General features: G+C 48.6%; 1 protein-coding gene across 1 annotated transcript in view; it reads left to right on the top strand.

The window, feature by feature from the left end:
* The window catches only part of EXOSC9 (exosome component 9), a 75,228-nt gene that overhangs the window by 44,270 nt on the left and 17,136 nt on the right, over positions 1-13,822 (top strand). The window contains 2 exon segments of the mRNA XM_029592958.1: positions 2,337-2,425; positions 3,306-3,452. Coding sequence (XP_029448818.1) covers positions 2,337-2,425; positions 3,306-3,452 — 236 coding nt within the window.

Raw genomic sequence — 13,822 nt, 5'->3', positions numbered from 1 at the left:
CCTATGATTATGTACTGGTGCTTTTGCAGTTTTCTGTATCACACAGAAAATCCAGGCTTGGACGTGATGAGGGATATAACATTGGTATTGCATGATCGTATTTTCTGTGTCTATTGTCATCAAAATTTATTTACTTTAATTACAAACTCATAATACCGTTAAAAATTGTATAACATTATCCACACATAACATTATCCACACATACCACATTCATCCACATAACATAACACAATATTGTCTATTGCACATATCCCTATTACATTAAAATACATACATTTTCCATCATTATGACATACATATGGCTAATTCCCTTATCCAACAATTATCCAACAATTCCCAACTAATTCCCTACCATTTACACCTCCCAAATATTACTGGATTATATCTTCATATTTCTTCACACAGTTCCCACAAAATTTATTCTCATAATATTTATTACTCAGAAGCACCCAAAATTTACTCTTGATATTTCCTCCCAAAACTCCCGACGAGAGACTCTCGTTTCACCCGATGGTTTCCTCAGGGGATCACTACTAAGCTATTATTTCTTCATTACCATTTCAGGGAATATCCACTCAATCGTTAACCTTATTGTTCTTGTTGTACATACGGAACTTTTCCTTAGTCTACTGTCTCTTTCCCTTTTGAATACCTCCTATTGTCACCGTTCGAGCTGTTGGCCGACGCGGTTCTCAACCAATACACATTCTCTATACTTCTCCACAAATATAATTTCATCAACTTCAATAATGCGTCACCATCCTTATAGCGTCTACATGGGGTTCCACGCCAATACTACTTTTGTTTGACCACTCCGCACCTCACCTAACGTTCTCCACAATTCCAGCAATTTGAGCTCAGAAATCACACCAAACCTGTATTCATTGTAAGACAAATTTCCAAGCCGACTCGACTATCTTATATTACCAAAATGCTGCGGCATTTTGGTGGTGTGATTTCTGAGTTCAAATTGTTGGAATTGTGGAGATATTGTGGAGGAATTGTTGGAATTAGAGAGATATATTTATCTCTCTCTAATTGTTTCTTAGTTTAAATTCTGTACTGTCTTCCATTGCCCAGGTTTTACGCTCCCTGTTTAATGTAACTTTACTTTCTACCTTGATGTTAATTGGTTTCCCCTCAGTTACATTGTAAACTGGTACGATAAGACCTAGTCTTGAGCATCGGTATAGTAAAATAAATTAAATAAATAAATAAATAAATGTACAACAAGAACAATAAGGTTAACGATTGAGTGGATGTTCCCTGAAATGGTAATGAAGAAATAATAGCTTAGTAGTGATCCCCTGAGGAAACCATCGGGTGAAATGAGAGTCTCTCGTCGGGAGTTTTGTGAGGAAATATCAAGAGAAAATTTTGGGTGCTTTTGAGTAAAAATTATTATGAGAATAAATTTTGTGGGAACTGTGTGAAGAAATATGAAGATATAATCCAGTAATATGTGGGAGGTGTAAATGGTAGGGAAGTAGTTGGGAATTGTATAATTGTTGGATAAGGGAATTAGCCATATGTATGTCATAATGATGGAAAATGTATGTATTTTAATGTAATAGGGATATGTGCAATAGACAATATTATGTTATGTTATGTGGATGAATTTGGTATGTGTGGATAATGTTATACAATTTTTAATGCTATTATGAGTTTGTAATTAAAGTAAATAAATTTTGATGACAATAGACACAGGTATATATTGTATATTTATTCATGAAAGAATAGTACCCATATGTTTAATTTATATATGATCGTATTTCCACCACTCAGCTTATGGCAAATTAAAAACGGAGCTGTAGGCCGGCCTGAGGTAGTGTTGTGCAGGGGCTCGGTTCCCGGCCCTGGTGCCAGGTCTTCCGTTTGCGTGGCCGGCTGAGGCTAGGAATGCTGTGGAGACAGCGTTCAAAGCCCCTGGGGGGCAGAGAATCTTGGCTGTCGCTCACCTAATGGCCAGGACTCCCGAAGGCCCACCCCCGCTAACTGCAATGGCTGGACTGAGCGAGCTGGGGGGGAAATAAAACAGGAGCCAAAACATCCCCAGTTAGCTGTGAATGAAGGCTCATGGCACTGCCAAACAATGTAAAAAACCCCCAAAAAAACCAAAACTGCAGTACAATCCAGCTCCAAACAGATTTGACAACAAATCCGTCTGTTCTCATGTTGTAATAATTTGCATGAGTTTAATACCTGGACATTTTTCAAGGCATCCGAACTGTGAAATTCTTGGAATGTCTGGGGGACATTGGTGATCTTTGTTTGGATCCAGACATAGCACAGTGAGTTTCTGTGCTGAGCGGGGATCTTTATCGCTTTACACCCAGGTCCTGCGGTGCAGCAAGATAGCTGGCGTGAAAGTGACCGAAATCACAGAGCTCATCCAGAAGGCCCTGGAGAATGACAAGAAAGTCAGGTCAGCTCTTGTTGAAAATGACTGGGGGCCGTTCTGATGGCTCCATAGCTAGGGTTGCCAACTGGCTCCTGATTTTCAGGACAGATTGATCCAGTTCTGGTTTTGCAAGCTGGGATTTATTCTGATTTCCCTGTCGCATTCCCTGAGAAAAGCAAGACTAATAAGTACCTGCAGGCAGGGGAGTAAAACCAGGACCGGATCAACCTGTCATGAAAATCTGGAGCCAGTTGGCAGCCCCATCCATAGCCCTGCCATGCACAAGACCCGAGTTCAGTTCCCAGACCTGGCTTCTCATCTGTAGGCCAGCAGGAACTAGAGATGCACAGGATGTAGCATTTACAGCCCATGAGATGGAAGTCCAGCTGTTGCTGAAAAGTAACACCCAAAGGCAGGCTGACCCTAGGGGGAGTGTGGGGCCCAGGATGAATCTGCTGGAGCAGGACCCCACCCAAGATAGAATATTTGGAGGAGGGGAGGGGTTTCCCCAGGTCCCTGCCAGTGCCTCTGAGGCCGCCGGTGCTCCAGAAGATGAAGTAATATAATGGGTGGAGCTCTTGTGGCCGCATGGAGCCCGACAGAGTATGGGGGTCTGAGGCCAGTTGCTTCCCCACCATCCAAGGATGGCTCTGCCTCTAGGCCATATCGAGGATGTACGTGTACCACAGTCTGCAGGCAGTTCTGTGCCTCTCAGAGGACCGTGGAGGGACAGAGGGAAAACCCTGAGAAAGAACATTTGGCTCAAAATCCCTCCCACCTATATATACATGTACTGTCATCCCTAACAGGGGGGAGGTGAGATAGTGATGTGCACTGCACAGGGAGGAGACCTGGGGGTGATGGTGGGGTGCACAGGGAGAGGAATAACTCTTGCTGCCAACAGGAAAGAAGGCGGGAAGTTTGGCTTTGTGGAATCCATGCCCAAGCAGTGGATCACAGCTTTCAAGATGGAGAAGGCTCCAGTGGACATGTCCGATGTGGAGGAGAAAGCTGAAGAAGTCCTCTACGAGGCTGAAGCACCTCCAGAAGTGTATCCTTTAAGCTTTCTGCTGCAGGCATTAACATCTAGGGGTGTCTTTCATTCAGGTGCAGGTTTCCAGTAGCCAGATCAGTTCTGGAGAAAAGAGGATTATAATCAGACCCCAGTATCTTTTATTAGACTTAAATTAGAAATGAGGAAAATAGAAAAAAACTGAAAGGTGCAGCTGCAGAGGTTAAAAGTGTTCAACAGGCTTGGACATTGTTTAAAAATACAATCCTAGAGGCGCAGTCCATATGTATTCCACACATTAAGAAAGGTGGAAAGAAGGCAAAATGATTACCGTCATGATTAAAAGGTGAGGTGAAAGAGGCTATTTTAGCCAAAAAAACATCCTTCAAAAATTGGAAGAAGGCTCCATCTGAAGAAAATAGGATAAAACATAAGCATTGTCAAGTTAAGTGTAAAACATTGATAAGACAGGCGAAGAGAGAATTTGAATTGAAGTTGGCCATAGAGGCAAAAACTCATAATAAAAACTTTTTAAAATATATACGAAGTAAGAAAGCTGTGAGGGAGTCGGTTGGACCATTAGATGACCAAGGGGTTAAAGGGGCTCTTAGGGAAGATAAGGCCATTGCAGAAAGACTAAATGAATTCTTTGCTTCCATGTTTACTAATGAGGATGTTGGGGAGATAGCAGTTCCAGAGATGGTTTTCAGGGGTGATGAGTCAGACGAACTGAACGAAATCACTGTGAACCGGGAAGATGTAGTAGGCCAGATTGACAAACTAAAGAGTAGCAAATCACCTGGACCGGATGGTATGCATCCTAGGGTACTGAAGGAACTAAAAAATGAAATTTCTGATCTATTAGTTAAAGTTTATAACCTATCATTAAAATCATCCATTGTACCTGAAGACTGGAGAGTTGCTAATGTAACCCCAATATTTAAAAAGGGCTCCAGGGGCAATCCAGAAAACTATAGACTAGTGAGCCTGACTTCAGTGCCAGGAAAAATAGTGGAAACTATTCTAAAAATCTAATGGGACACAGTCAACATGGATTTACCCAAGGGAAGTTTTGCCTAACAAATCTGCTTCATTTTTTTGAAGGGGTTAATAAACATGTGGATAAAGGTGAACCGGTAGATGTAGTGTATTTGGATTTTCAGAAGGTGTTTGACAAAGTCTCTCATGAGAGGCTTCTAAGAAAAAAGAAAATTATTACTTACCTGCTAATTTTCGTTCCTGTAGTACCATGGATCAGTCCAGACAGTGGGTTATGTCCCCAATCCAGCAGATGGAGTCAGCACAAGCTTTGAGGGGGCGTATCCATATATACTACTACCCCCTCTGCAGGAGTTCAGTATAGAGTATATCAAAGCCAGAGTAGAAACCCCCGAAGGATCAAGTTTGTGGAAACAGATAATGAAAACAATTGTAACCGCAACAAGTAACTGCAAACATCCTACCAACTTGTAGGGAGCTGGAAAAAAAAACAGCGAAAAGAAACGACTGTGAAGACACAGAACACTGCAAGCAAGAAGTAGCGCAGAGCTGAGCAGGATCAAGAACCCAAACGCGGTGGGCGTCTGGACTGATCCATGGTACTACAGGAACGAAAATTAGCAGGTAAGTAATAATTTTCTTTTCCCTGTACGTACCTGGATCAGTCCAGACAGTGGGATGTACCCAAGCTTCCCTAAATCGGGTGGGGTCCTGCGAGGCCTGCTCGGAGAACCTGCTCGCCAAAGTGTCCAGAGACTGAAGAGGCGAGGTGCCGCCTGAGAACGTGTAGAAAGCGCTACGATTCCGGGTGGGGGAGTCCGACCCGCCCCAATGTAGGAAGCAGCAATGCCAGCCTTCAGCCATCTGGCAATGGTAGTCTTCGAGGCCTGAGACCCCTTCTTAGGACCGGCCCAGAGTACGAAGAGATGGTCAGAGGTCCGGAACTCATTTGTAGCCTCCAGATAGAGGCGCAGAGTGCGCTTGACATTCAAGAGACGGAGAGACTTCGGCTCTGAGGAAGAGAAGGACAGCAACTCCACCGTCTGGTTCACATGGAATGCAGAAACCACCTTCGGAAGGAAGGAGGGAACGGTGCGAAGCGAAACTCCAGAGTCGGAGAAACGGAGATAGGGCTCTCTATACGACAGAGCCTGCAGCTCCGAGATGCGTCGAGCGGAACAGATGGCCACAAGAAATACAGTCTTGAGAGTGAGATCCTTTATCGTTGCGCTGCGCAGCGGCTCAAACGGTGGTCCCGACAGGGAGCGAAGCACAAGGTTAAGACTCCAGGAGGGACAAGGGTTCCGTAACGGAGGACGCATATGCTTGCCACCCTTGAGAAAACGAGCAATGTCAGGATACTGTAGAAGAGAGCCCCCATCGCTCAACAGCGAGCCAAGGGCGGCCACCTGAACCCATAGTGAAGTATAGGCGAGCCCTTTTTCCACCCCCGCCTGTAGAAACTGAAGGATCTGAGGTACAGAAGCCTTAGCGGGTCTCGTGGCCTGGCTGGTACACCACAGCTCGAACACCTTCCAGACTCGAACATAGGCCGCCGATGTCGATGTCTTTCGTGCCCGCAATAGCGTGGATACTACTGCCTCCGGGTAGCCCTGACGCCGGAGGCGGCGCCTCTCAAAAGCCAGGCCGCAAGACAGAAGAGTTCTGCCTGCTCGAAAAATACCGGGCCCTGATGTAGGAGCTGGGGGAGGTGCCCCAGCTTGATTGGCCCGTCGATCACCAGCTGTAGCAGGTCCGCAAACCTGGGTCGCCTGGGCCATTCTGGGGCGATGAAAACCACGGTCCCCTGATGGCTTTCTATTCTGCAGAGCATCCTGCCCACCAGGGGCCATGGTGGAAAAGCGTAGAGCAGAAGATGTGGCGGTCACGGGAGGACCAGGGCATCCACTCCCTCCGCGCTGCGCTCTCTCCGGCGACTGAAGAAGCGTGGAGCCTTGGCGTTGAGAGCGGACGCCATCAGATCCAAGTGGGGGGCCCCCCACCGATGGACGAGAAGTTGCATCGCTTTGTCGGAGAGAGACCACTCTCCGGGGTCCAGCAGTTGACAACTGAGGAAGTCCGCCTGGACGTTGTCCACACCGGCGATGTGCGAGGCCGCTAGCCAGACGAGATGACGCTCCGCCCATTGCATCAGCAGCGCCGCCTCGAGCGCGGGCTGCGCGTGCCTCCTTGTCTGTTGATGTAGGCCACGGTGGTAGCGTTGTCCGATAGGATTCTGACTTCCCGGTTCCGAAGAAGCGGGAGGAAATGTCGCAGAGCTAGCCGGACCGCTCTGGTTTCCAGACGGTTGATTGACCACTTCGCCTCCACCGTGGACCACGTCCCCTGCGTGGCGCTTCGATCGCAGACTGCACCCCAGCCTGCTAGACTGGCATCGGTGGTCACCACCACCCAATTTGGCAGATCGAGGGACACGCCATGGGCCAGGTTCGGCGGATCCAACCACCAGCCCAAACTGTCCCTGGCATTCTGCGGGAGTGGGAGAATCATCTGGTAGTCCTGCGATACTGGTTTCCAACGGGAGAGGAGCGCCCACTGTAAGGTCCTGAGGTGCGCGAAAGCCCAAGGTACAAGGTCGATGGTGGACCCCATCACTCCCAGGAGTTGCAGGTAGTCCCAGGAGGTGGGCTCTGGTAACGCAGAGAACCGTCGTGTGTGATCCCGCAAGGATTGAGCTTTGTTCTGGCGCAGAAAAACTTTGCCCAGTAGGGTGTCGAAGGTCGCCCCCCAAAAAAACCCAAGCGTTGCGAGGGCATGAGGGAGCTCTTGGAGAAGTTCACTACCCATCCCAAGGAATGTAGAAACCGTACTACTCGAGTCACCGCTGAGCGTCCATGATCGAATGACTTCGCCCGGAGGAGCCAATCGTCCAGATAAGGATGAACCAGGATGCCCTCCTTCCGGAGAGCTGCCGCCACGACTACCATGATCTTGGTGAAGGTGCGCGGCGCCGTCACCAATCCGAACGGGAGAGCCGTGAACTGAAAATGCTGGTCCAGAATTTTGAAACGAAGGAAACGGTGGTGGTCCGGGCGGATGGGAATGTGCAGGTAGGCCTCTGTTAAGTCCAGGGAGGCGAGGAACTCCCCCCGATGCACCACCGCAATCACTGACCGGAGCGTTTCCATGCGGAACCGAACGACTCGAAGGGATTTGTTGACTTCCTTGAGGTCTAGGATAGGCCGGAAGGAACCGTCCTTCTTTGGTACGACGAAATAGATGGAATAGTGGCCCGAGCCCACCTCTCCGAAGGGCACGAGCGCAATAGCGCCTATCTCCCGGAGTCTGTCCAGAGTCAGCTGCACTGCTCCTCTCTTGAGGTCCAAGCCACAGGGGGAAAAGATGAACCTTCCCTGCGGGGGGCGGACAAATTCCAATGCGTAGCCGTGTTTTATGGTATCCAGGACCCACTGGTCCGAGGTGATCCGTGCCCACTCCGCGTAGAAATACGTTAGTCGGTCCCCAATCTTGGGGACAGGGGAGTGGGCGAGACTGGCATCATTGTGAAGACTTGGTATAGGGGTTCCCGGTTCCGGGAGTAGTGCGTGCGGGCAGACGCCCGCGAAAGGAGCGCGACCAGGGCTGAGACCTGGGGGCGGATGACCGGGAGCCCGCCTGTCTGTATCCCCTGTAGCGCCGTTGCGCTCTGGCTCTGGTCTGAGAAGAAGAAAATGCTCTGGATGGTCGAAACCTATCCTCCGGCAGCCGATGAACAGCGTTCTCCCCCAGGGACTTGATGATCTGGTCCAAATCCTCCCCGAAGAGGAACTTGCCCCTGAAGGGAAGAGAGCCCAGACTCGACTTAGAGGACGTATCAGCCGCCGAATTGCGTAGCCACAGTAGTCGTCGTGCTGCCACTACCGAAACCATGGATCTTGCGAGGACCCGAAAAAGGTCGTACGAGGCGTCCGCCCCATACGTCACTGCGGCTTCTAGCCGATCTGCCTGGGCAGCCTCATCGGACGGCAGGTTCTGAGACGTGAGGAGTTGTTGCACCCAAAGGAGACTAGCCCGCTGGGCAAGCGAACTGCACATCACCGCCCGCATACCCAGAGCGGAGACCTCGAAAAACCCGCTTAAGGAAAACTTCCAACTTACGATCCTGTGTGTCCGCAACGCCGCACCTCCCGTCACTGGGATAGTCGTCCTCTTCGTGACCGCCGACACTGCGGAGTCCACCTTTGGGACCTTGATGAGGTCCAGAAAATCTTCGGGGAGCGGGTACGGCTTTTCCATAGCCCGGCTGTTCTTCAGGGAGGCCTCCGGGGTGTCCCATTCCCTGGTGAGAAGTTGTAAAAACGAGTCATGAATGGGAAAAGCCCGAGCCCTAGGCCGGAGTGCCGCCAGGACAGGATCTCCCTTCCTTGAAGAAGTGACGACAGCGGGAGCTACTGGGGCAGGCGGGTCTGGTGGCGGGTCCAAATCTAATTCTTGGATGATCTGCGGGATGAGGTCGTCCAGCTCTTCCCTCTGGAAGAGGCGTAGGGTACGCGGATCATCCCCCTCCTGCGTGCCGTCCCCTTGTCCCCCGTCCGAGAGGTCAAGTCCATGTCCCGCTGGGTCTGGCACCGCCCCCACTGCCGCGGGCGTGGATCGGACCCGGGTAGGAAGGCGGGAGGCCCCCACTCCCGGAGGGTCGGGGGGGGCCGGCGTCGAGGGCGACATCCGAGGGATCTTAGGAGGGAGGGGTCCCACAGGTGCTTCCAGCCCCTGCAGATAAGCGGTATGCATGAGCAGGATAAACTCCGGAGAGAACCCCGGCCTGCTCGGGTGCGCTTCGGGGGCGGCGTGGTTCCTGCTCCCTGGCTCTGGGTGCTTGGTTCCTGCACCAAAATCGGGGGAACACCCCCGCTGGTAGAGTCCTCCAGGGATCCGTTCTCCCTCGTGGCCTCCAGGGATCCGTTCCCCCTCGTGGCCTGCGCCTCAGGGCGCTCAGAATGTAAAATGGCCGCCGTTCCCGCCAAAAATGGCGGAGTGGCCGGCCCGCGCCGCCCGGGCAAAAAAGAGAAATCAGTCAGGGACTGTGAGGTACCTTCCCCCCCGGGGAGGCATCGTGCACAGATGCCCTCCCGGGAAATCCGGGACCCCGGGTCTCCGCAGGCCGCACAGCGGGACGGCCGCGGCATCGGGATCGCTGTAGGAGAAAAGAAAAAGCCACGGGGGGGGCCACGCGCACAAAAGCGCCGCTGCGGGGGGGCCTGGTCGGCCCGCACTGCCCGCTGTCCGAAAATAGAGGAGGGTGCCGCGGGGGGGCCTTCCCGGCCACACGACCCGCCCCAGACATCTTTCCCTAAATGGCTCAGCAGCCCATGAGGAGCTGTAAAATGGCCGCGGGTGAGGGAGTAAAGAGCGAAGAGGCCGGCTCCACCGGCTTTCGCGGGCACCGGGGGCTGAGCTGTGAAGGAAAAAAACTACAAAGGAAAAAAAACAAACTTACCCCTGGCTGCAACGAGAAATAAACAGCAAGGCCGCAGAGAAGAGACAAGGAAGATAAGCCACTCCCCAGAAGTTGAAAGAACTCTGCCTTTTTTTTTTTTTTTTTTTTTAAACTTAATACAAACTTGATACAAACTTGATCCACAGAAAAAGACAACAACAAGCCATAATCAAGCTAGAAAGTGAAGAAAAAGGAAAAGGAGGGGAAGCCTGATTCCCCTACTCGCATCTGCTGGAGTCAGAAGATACTGAACTCCTGCAGAGGGGGTAGTAGTATATATGGATACGCCCCCTCAAAGCTTGTGCTGACTCCATCTGCTGGATTGGGGACATAACCCACTGTCTGGACTGATCCAGGTACGTACAGGGAACTAAAAAGTCATGGGATAGGAGGCGATGTCTTTTCGTGGATTACAAGCTGGTTAAAAGACAGGAAACAGAGAGTAGGATTAAATGGTTAATTTTCTCAGTGGAAAAGGGTAAACAGTGGAGTTCCTCAGGGATCTGTACTTGGACCAGTGCTTTTCAATATATATATAAATGATCTGGAAAGGAATACGACGAGTGAGGTAATCAAATTTGCAGATGATACAAAATTATTCAGAGTACTTAAATCACAAGCGGACTGTGATACATTACAGGAGGACCTTGCAAGACTGGAAGATTGGGCATCCAAATGGCAGATGGACACGTGCAAGGTGATGCATATAGGGAAAAATAACCCTTGCTGTAGTTACATGATGTTGGGTTCCATATTAGGAGCTACCACCCAGGAAAAAGATCTAGGCATCATAGTGGATAACACATTGAAATCGTCGGCTCAGTGTGCTGCAGCAGTCAAAAAAGCAAACAGAATGTTGGGAATTATTATGTATCGCTCCATGGTGAGACCACTGTGTACAATTCTGGTCGCTGCATCTCAAAAAAGATATAGTTGCGATGGAGAAGGTACAGAGAAGGGCAACCAAAATGATAAAGGGGATGGAACAGCTTCCCTATGAGGAAAGGCTGAAGAGGTTAGGGCTGTTCAGCTTGGAGAAGAGACGACTGAGGGGGGATATGACAGAGGTGTTTAAAATCATGAGAGGTCTAGAATGGGTAGATGTGAATCGGTTATTTACCCTTTCGAATAATAGAAGGACTAGGGGGCACTCCATGAAGTTAGCAAGTAGCACAATAAAGCTCTGGAATTTGTTGCCAGAGGATGTGGTTAGTGCAGTTAGTATAGCTGTGTTTAAAAAAGGATTGGATAAGTTCTTGGAGGAGAAGTCCATTACCTGCTATTAATCAAATTGACTTAGAAAATAGCCACTGCTATTACTAGCAACGGTAACATGAAATAGACTTAGTTTTTGGGTACTTGCTAGGTTCTTGTGGCCTGGTTTTGGCCTGTGTTGGAAACAGGATGCTGGGCTTGATGGACCCTTGGTCTGACCCAGCATGGCAATTTCTTATGTTCTTATGATGTACAAGAGCTTACATGATCCTGTAAGTCTATTCCTTAGGGGTATCACAGCCTTCAAAAATCCTTTATTAGAGTGTTAAAAGGCAGCCTCTACCTTCTCCTCAGATCTCCATTTCCCTCCCTAATTTAAGGGCAATATGAAACCTTTACTGGGCTGTTAGTACACTATATACACATCAGAATGTGAAAACTCTGCTTTTTCACAGCAGAACACAATATTTATTTATAGTGATACTGATGTTATTTTAATTAATGTTATTGGAACCCACCAGGAGCAGGCCTTTTGGACTGGTGAGATGTAAATGTTTGAAATAAATAAGCATAGTAGTTATCAGCAATTAAGGAGCTCGGCCAGAGGTAGGCAAGCTCCAGTCCTCACGGGCCTCAGTCAGCTCAAGTTTCCAGGATCTCTGACTATGTGTGATTTAGATTTGTATACAATTGAAGAATTGTGCTTGCAAATATGTCTCCTGCATATTCATTGGAGATCTTGAAAACCTGAGCGGATTGTTGCCCGCGCCTGCTCTTGCCCTGTTCGGTTCTGCTGCCACTTCTGCAGACCTTGCTCCCTCCCTCTCCTTTACCACTGCTCTCTATATCGGCTCCCAAGCATGCACTAGATTCTTGCACTATTCTGATTGCTTGCACTTCTGCCTGTGGGTTGTTCCAGATATCCATACTTTCAGGAAAGAAGTATTTTGGCACATTTACTGTGAACCTCCTGCCTTCCAACTTCATATTATGAGAATATAAGAATTGCCATACTGGGTCGGACTAAGTGTCCATCAAGCCCAGTATCCTGTTTCCAAAAGTGGCCAATCCAGATCACAATTACCTGGCAACTAGATTGCATGCTGCTATCATGCATTGATAAATAGTGACTATTCCTCAAGTCTACTTGGTTAATAACAGTTTATTCACTTCTCCTTTTAGCTAATATAGCCTCTTTCCCCTCACTTTTTAACCATGCTGACAGTTTGGCCTTTTTTCCACCTGGGCTGGGCTTCCAAGATAGTATTTTTAAACAATGACCACACCTGTTGTAAACTCTTAACCTTTGTAGCTGTCACATGGTAGGAGTACAAGATGGCGCTGGCCGTCCATTGCTCCTACCATGTGACAGGGGCTGACCAATGGCACCAGTAGCCCCTGTGACATAGTATTTATTTATTTATTTATTTAACAGTTTTTATATACCGACCTTCATAGTGAATAACCATATCGGATCGGTTTACATTTAACAAGGGTATAAAAGGAGTAACAAATTCAAATGAGCGAAAGATAAACAATAGGTAGGAATAAGTCAAAGTTACAATCAACAGGGAGAGAGAACTTGGAAGCTTGCAAGCAAGCTGGAAGGAAGGTAAGGCCGGAGATAAACCAGTGATACCATAAGCGTAGTAAGGGCAAAGGCTATCGGTGCCATTTTGAATACTGGCAGCCGACGGCCCGAGTGCAGGAGATCGCTCCAGACCCCCGCTGGACCACCAGGGACTTTTGGCAAGTCTTGGGGAGGTCAGGAGGGTGGGGGATGTAGTTAATTAAATTTAAAGGGTTGGGATGGGGAATGGGGACAAAAAAAACATTGGTTGTAGTTAGGTTTTTTTGTTTTTTTTAATATTCGCTCCATAAGACGCAGACATTTTCCCCCCACTTTTGGGGAAAAAAAGTGCGTCTTATGGAGCGAAAAATACGGTAGGTGGTTCTTTACTTATAGTCACATGGGCTTCCTTTGCTTTTATTGGAATCTCTCTATTGGGATGCTCTAACTTCTCGGTTATTTTAATATTCTTTGAAGATACCTTCTTTGAACCATGCACTGCTCAGCGGCTGTCAGCTTTCCCCTTTGTTCTAGTTTAAAAAGTGCTCTGTCTTCCTTTTAAAGATTAGTGACAGCAGTCTAGTTCCATCCTGGTTTAGGTGGAGCCCATCGTTTTGAAATAGGTTCCCCCTTCCCCAAAATGCTGCCCACTTCCTAACAGAACTAAATCCCTCTTCTGTGCACCATCATCTCATCCATGCATTGAGACTCCGGAGCTCTGTCTATCTCTGGGATCCTACGCGTGGAACAGGGAGCATTTCACAGAATGCTACCCCTGGAGTTTCTGGATTTCAACTTTTTACGTAAATTTGACTTCTAGAACCTCCCTTCTAAACCTTCCTAGGTTGTTGGTGCCCACATGTACTAAGACAGCCGGCTCCTCCCCAGCACTGTCTAAAATCCTATTTAGGTGTAAAGGGAGGGCTGCCACCTTCAAACCAGGCAGGCAAGTTAACAAGTGATCCTCATATCTACCAGCCATTCCATTATCTACATTCCTAATAATCGAATCACCAACTATGATGGCCAATATAACCCTTCCCACCTGGGCAGTAGCCCTTGGAGACTCATCCTTGGTAGGAGAGAGAATGCATCATCTTGCTACATGATTTCTTCCTGCTACACTAGGGTGATGCTCCCTGACCAGTGATCTTGATCCTCCAAAGT

Source organism: Rhinatrema bivittatum, chromosome 1 (genome assembly GCF_901001135.1).
Source record: "Rhinatrema bivittatum chromosome 1, aRhiBiv1.1, whole genome shotgun sequence".
Classification (NCBI taxonomy): Eukaryota; Metazoa; Chordata; class Amphibia; order Gymnophiona; family Rhinatrematidae; genus Rhinatrema; species Rhinatrema bivittatum.
The sequence above is the reverse complement of the archived record's forward strand: the minus strand, read 5'-3'. Positions and strand labels throughout refer to the sequence as shown.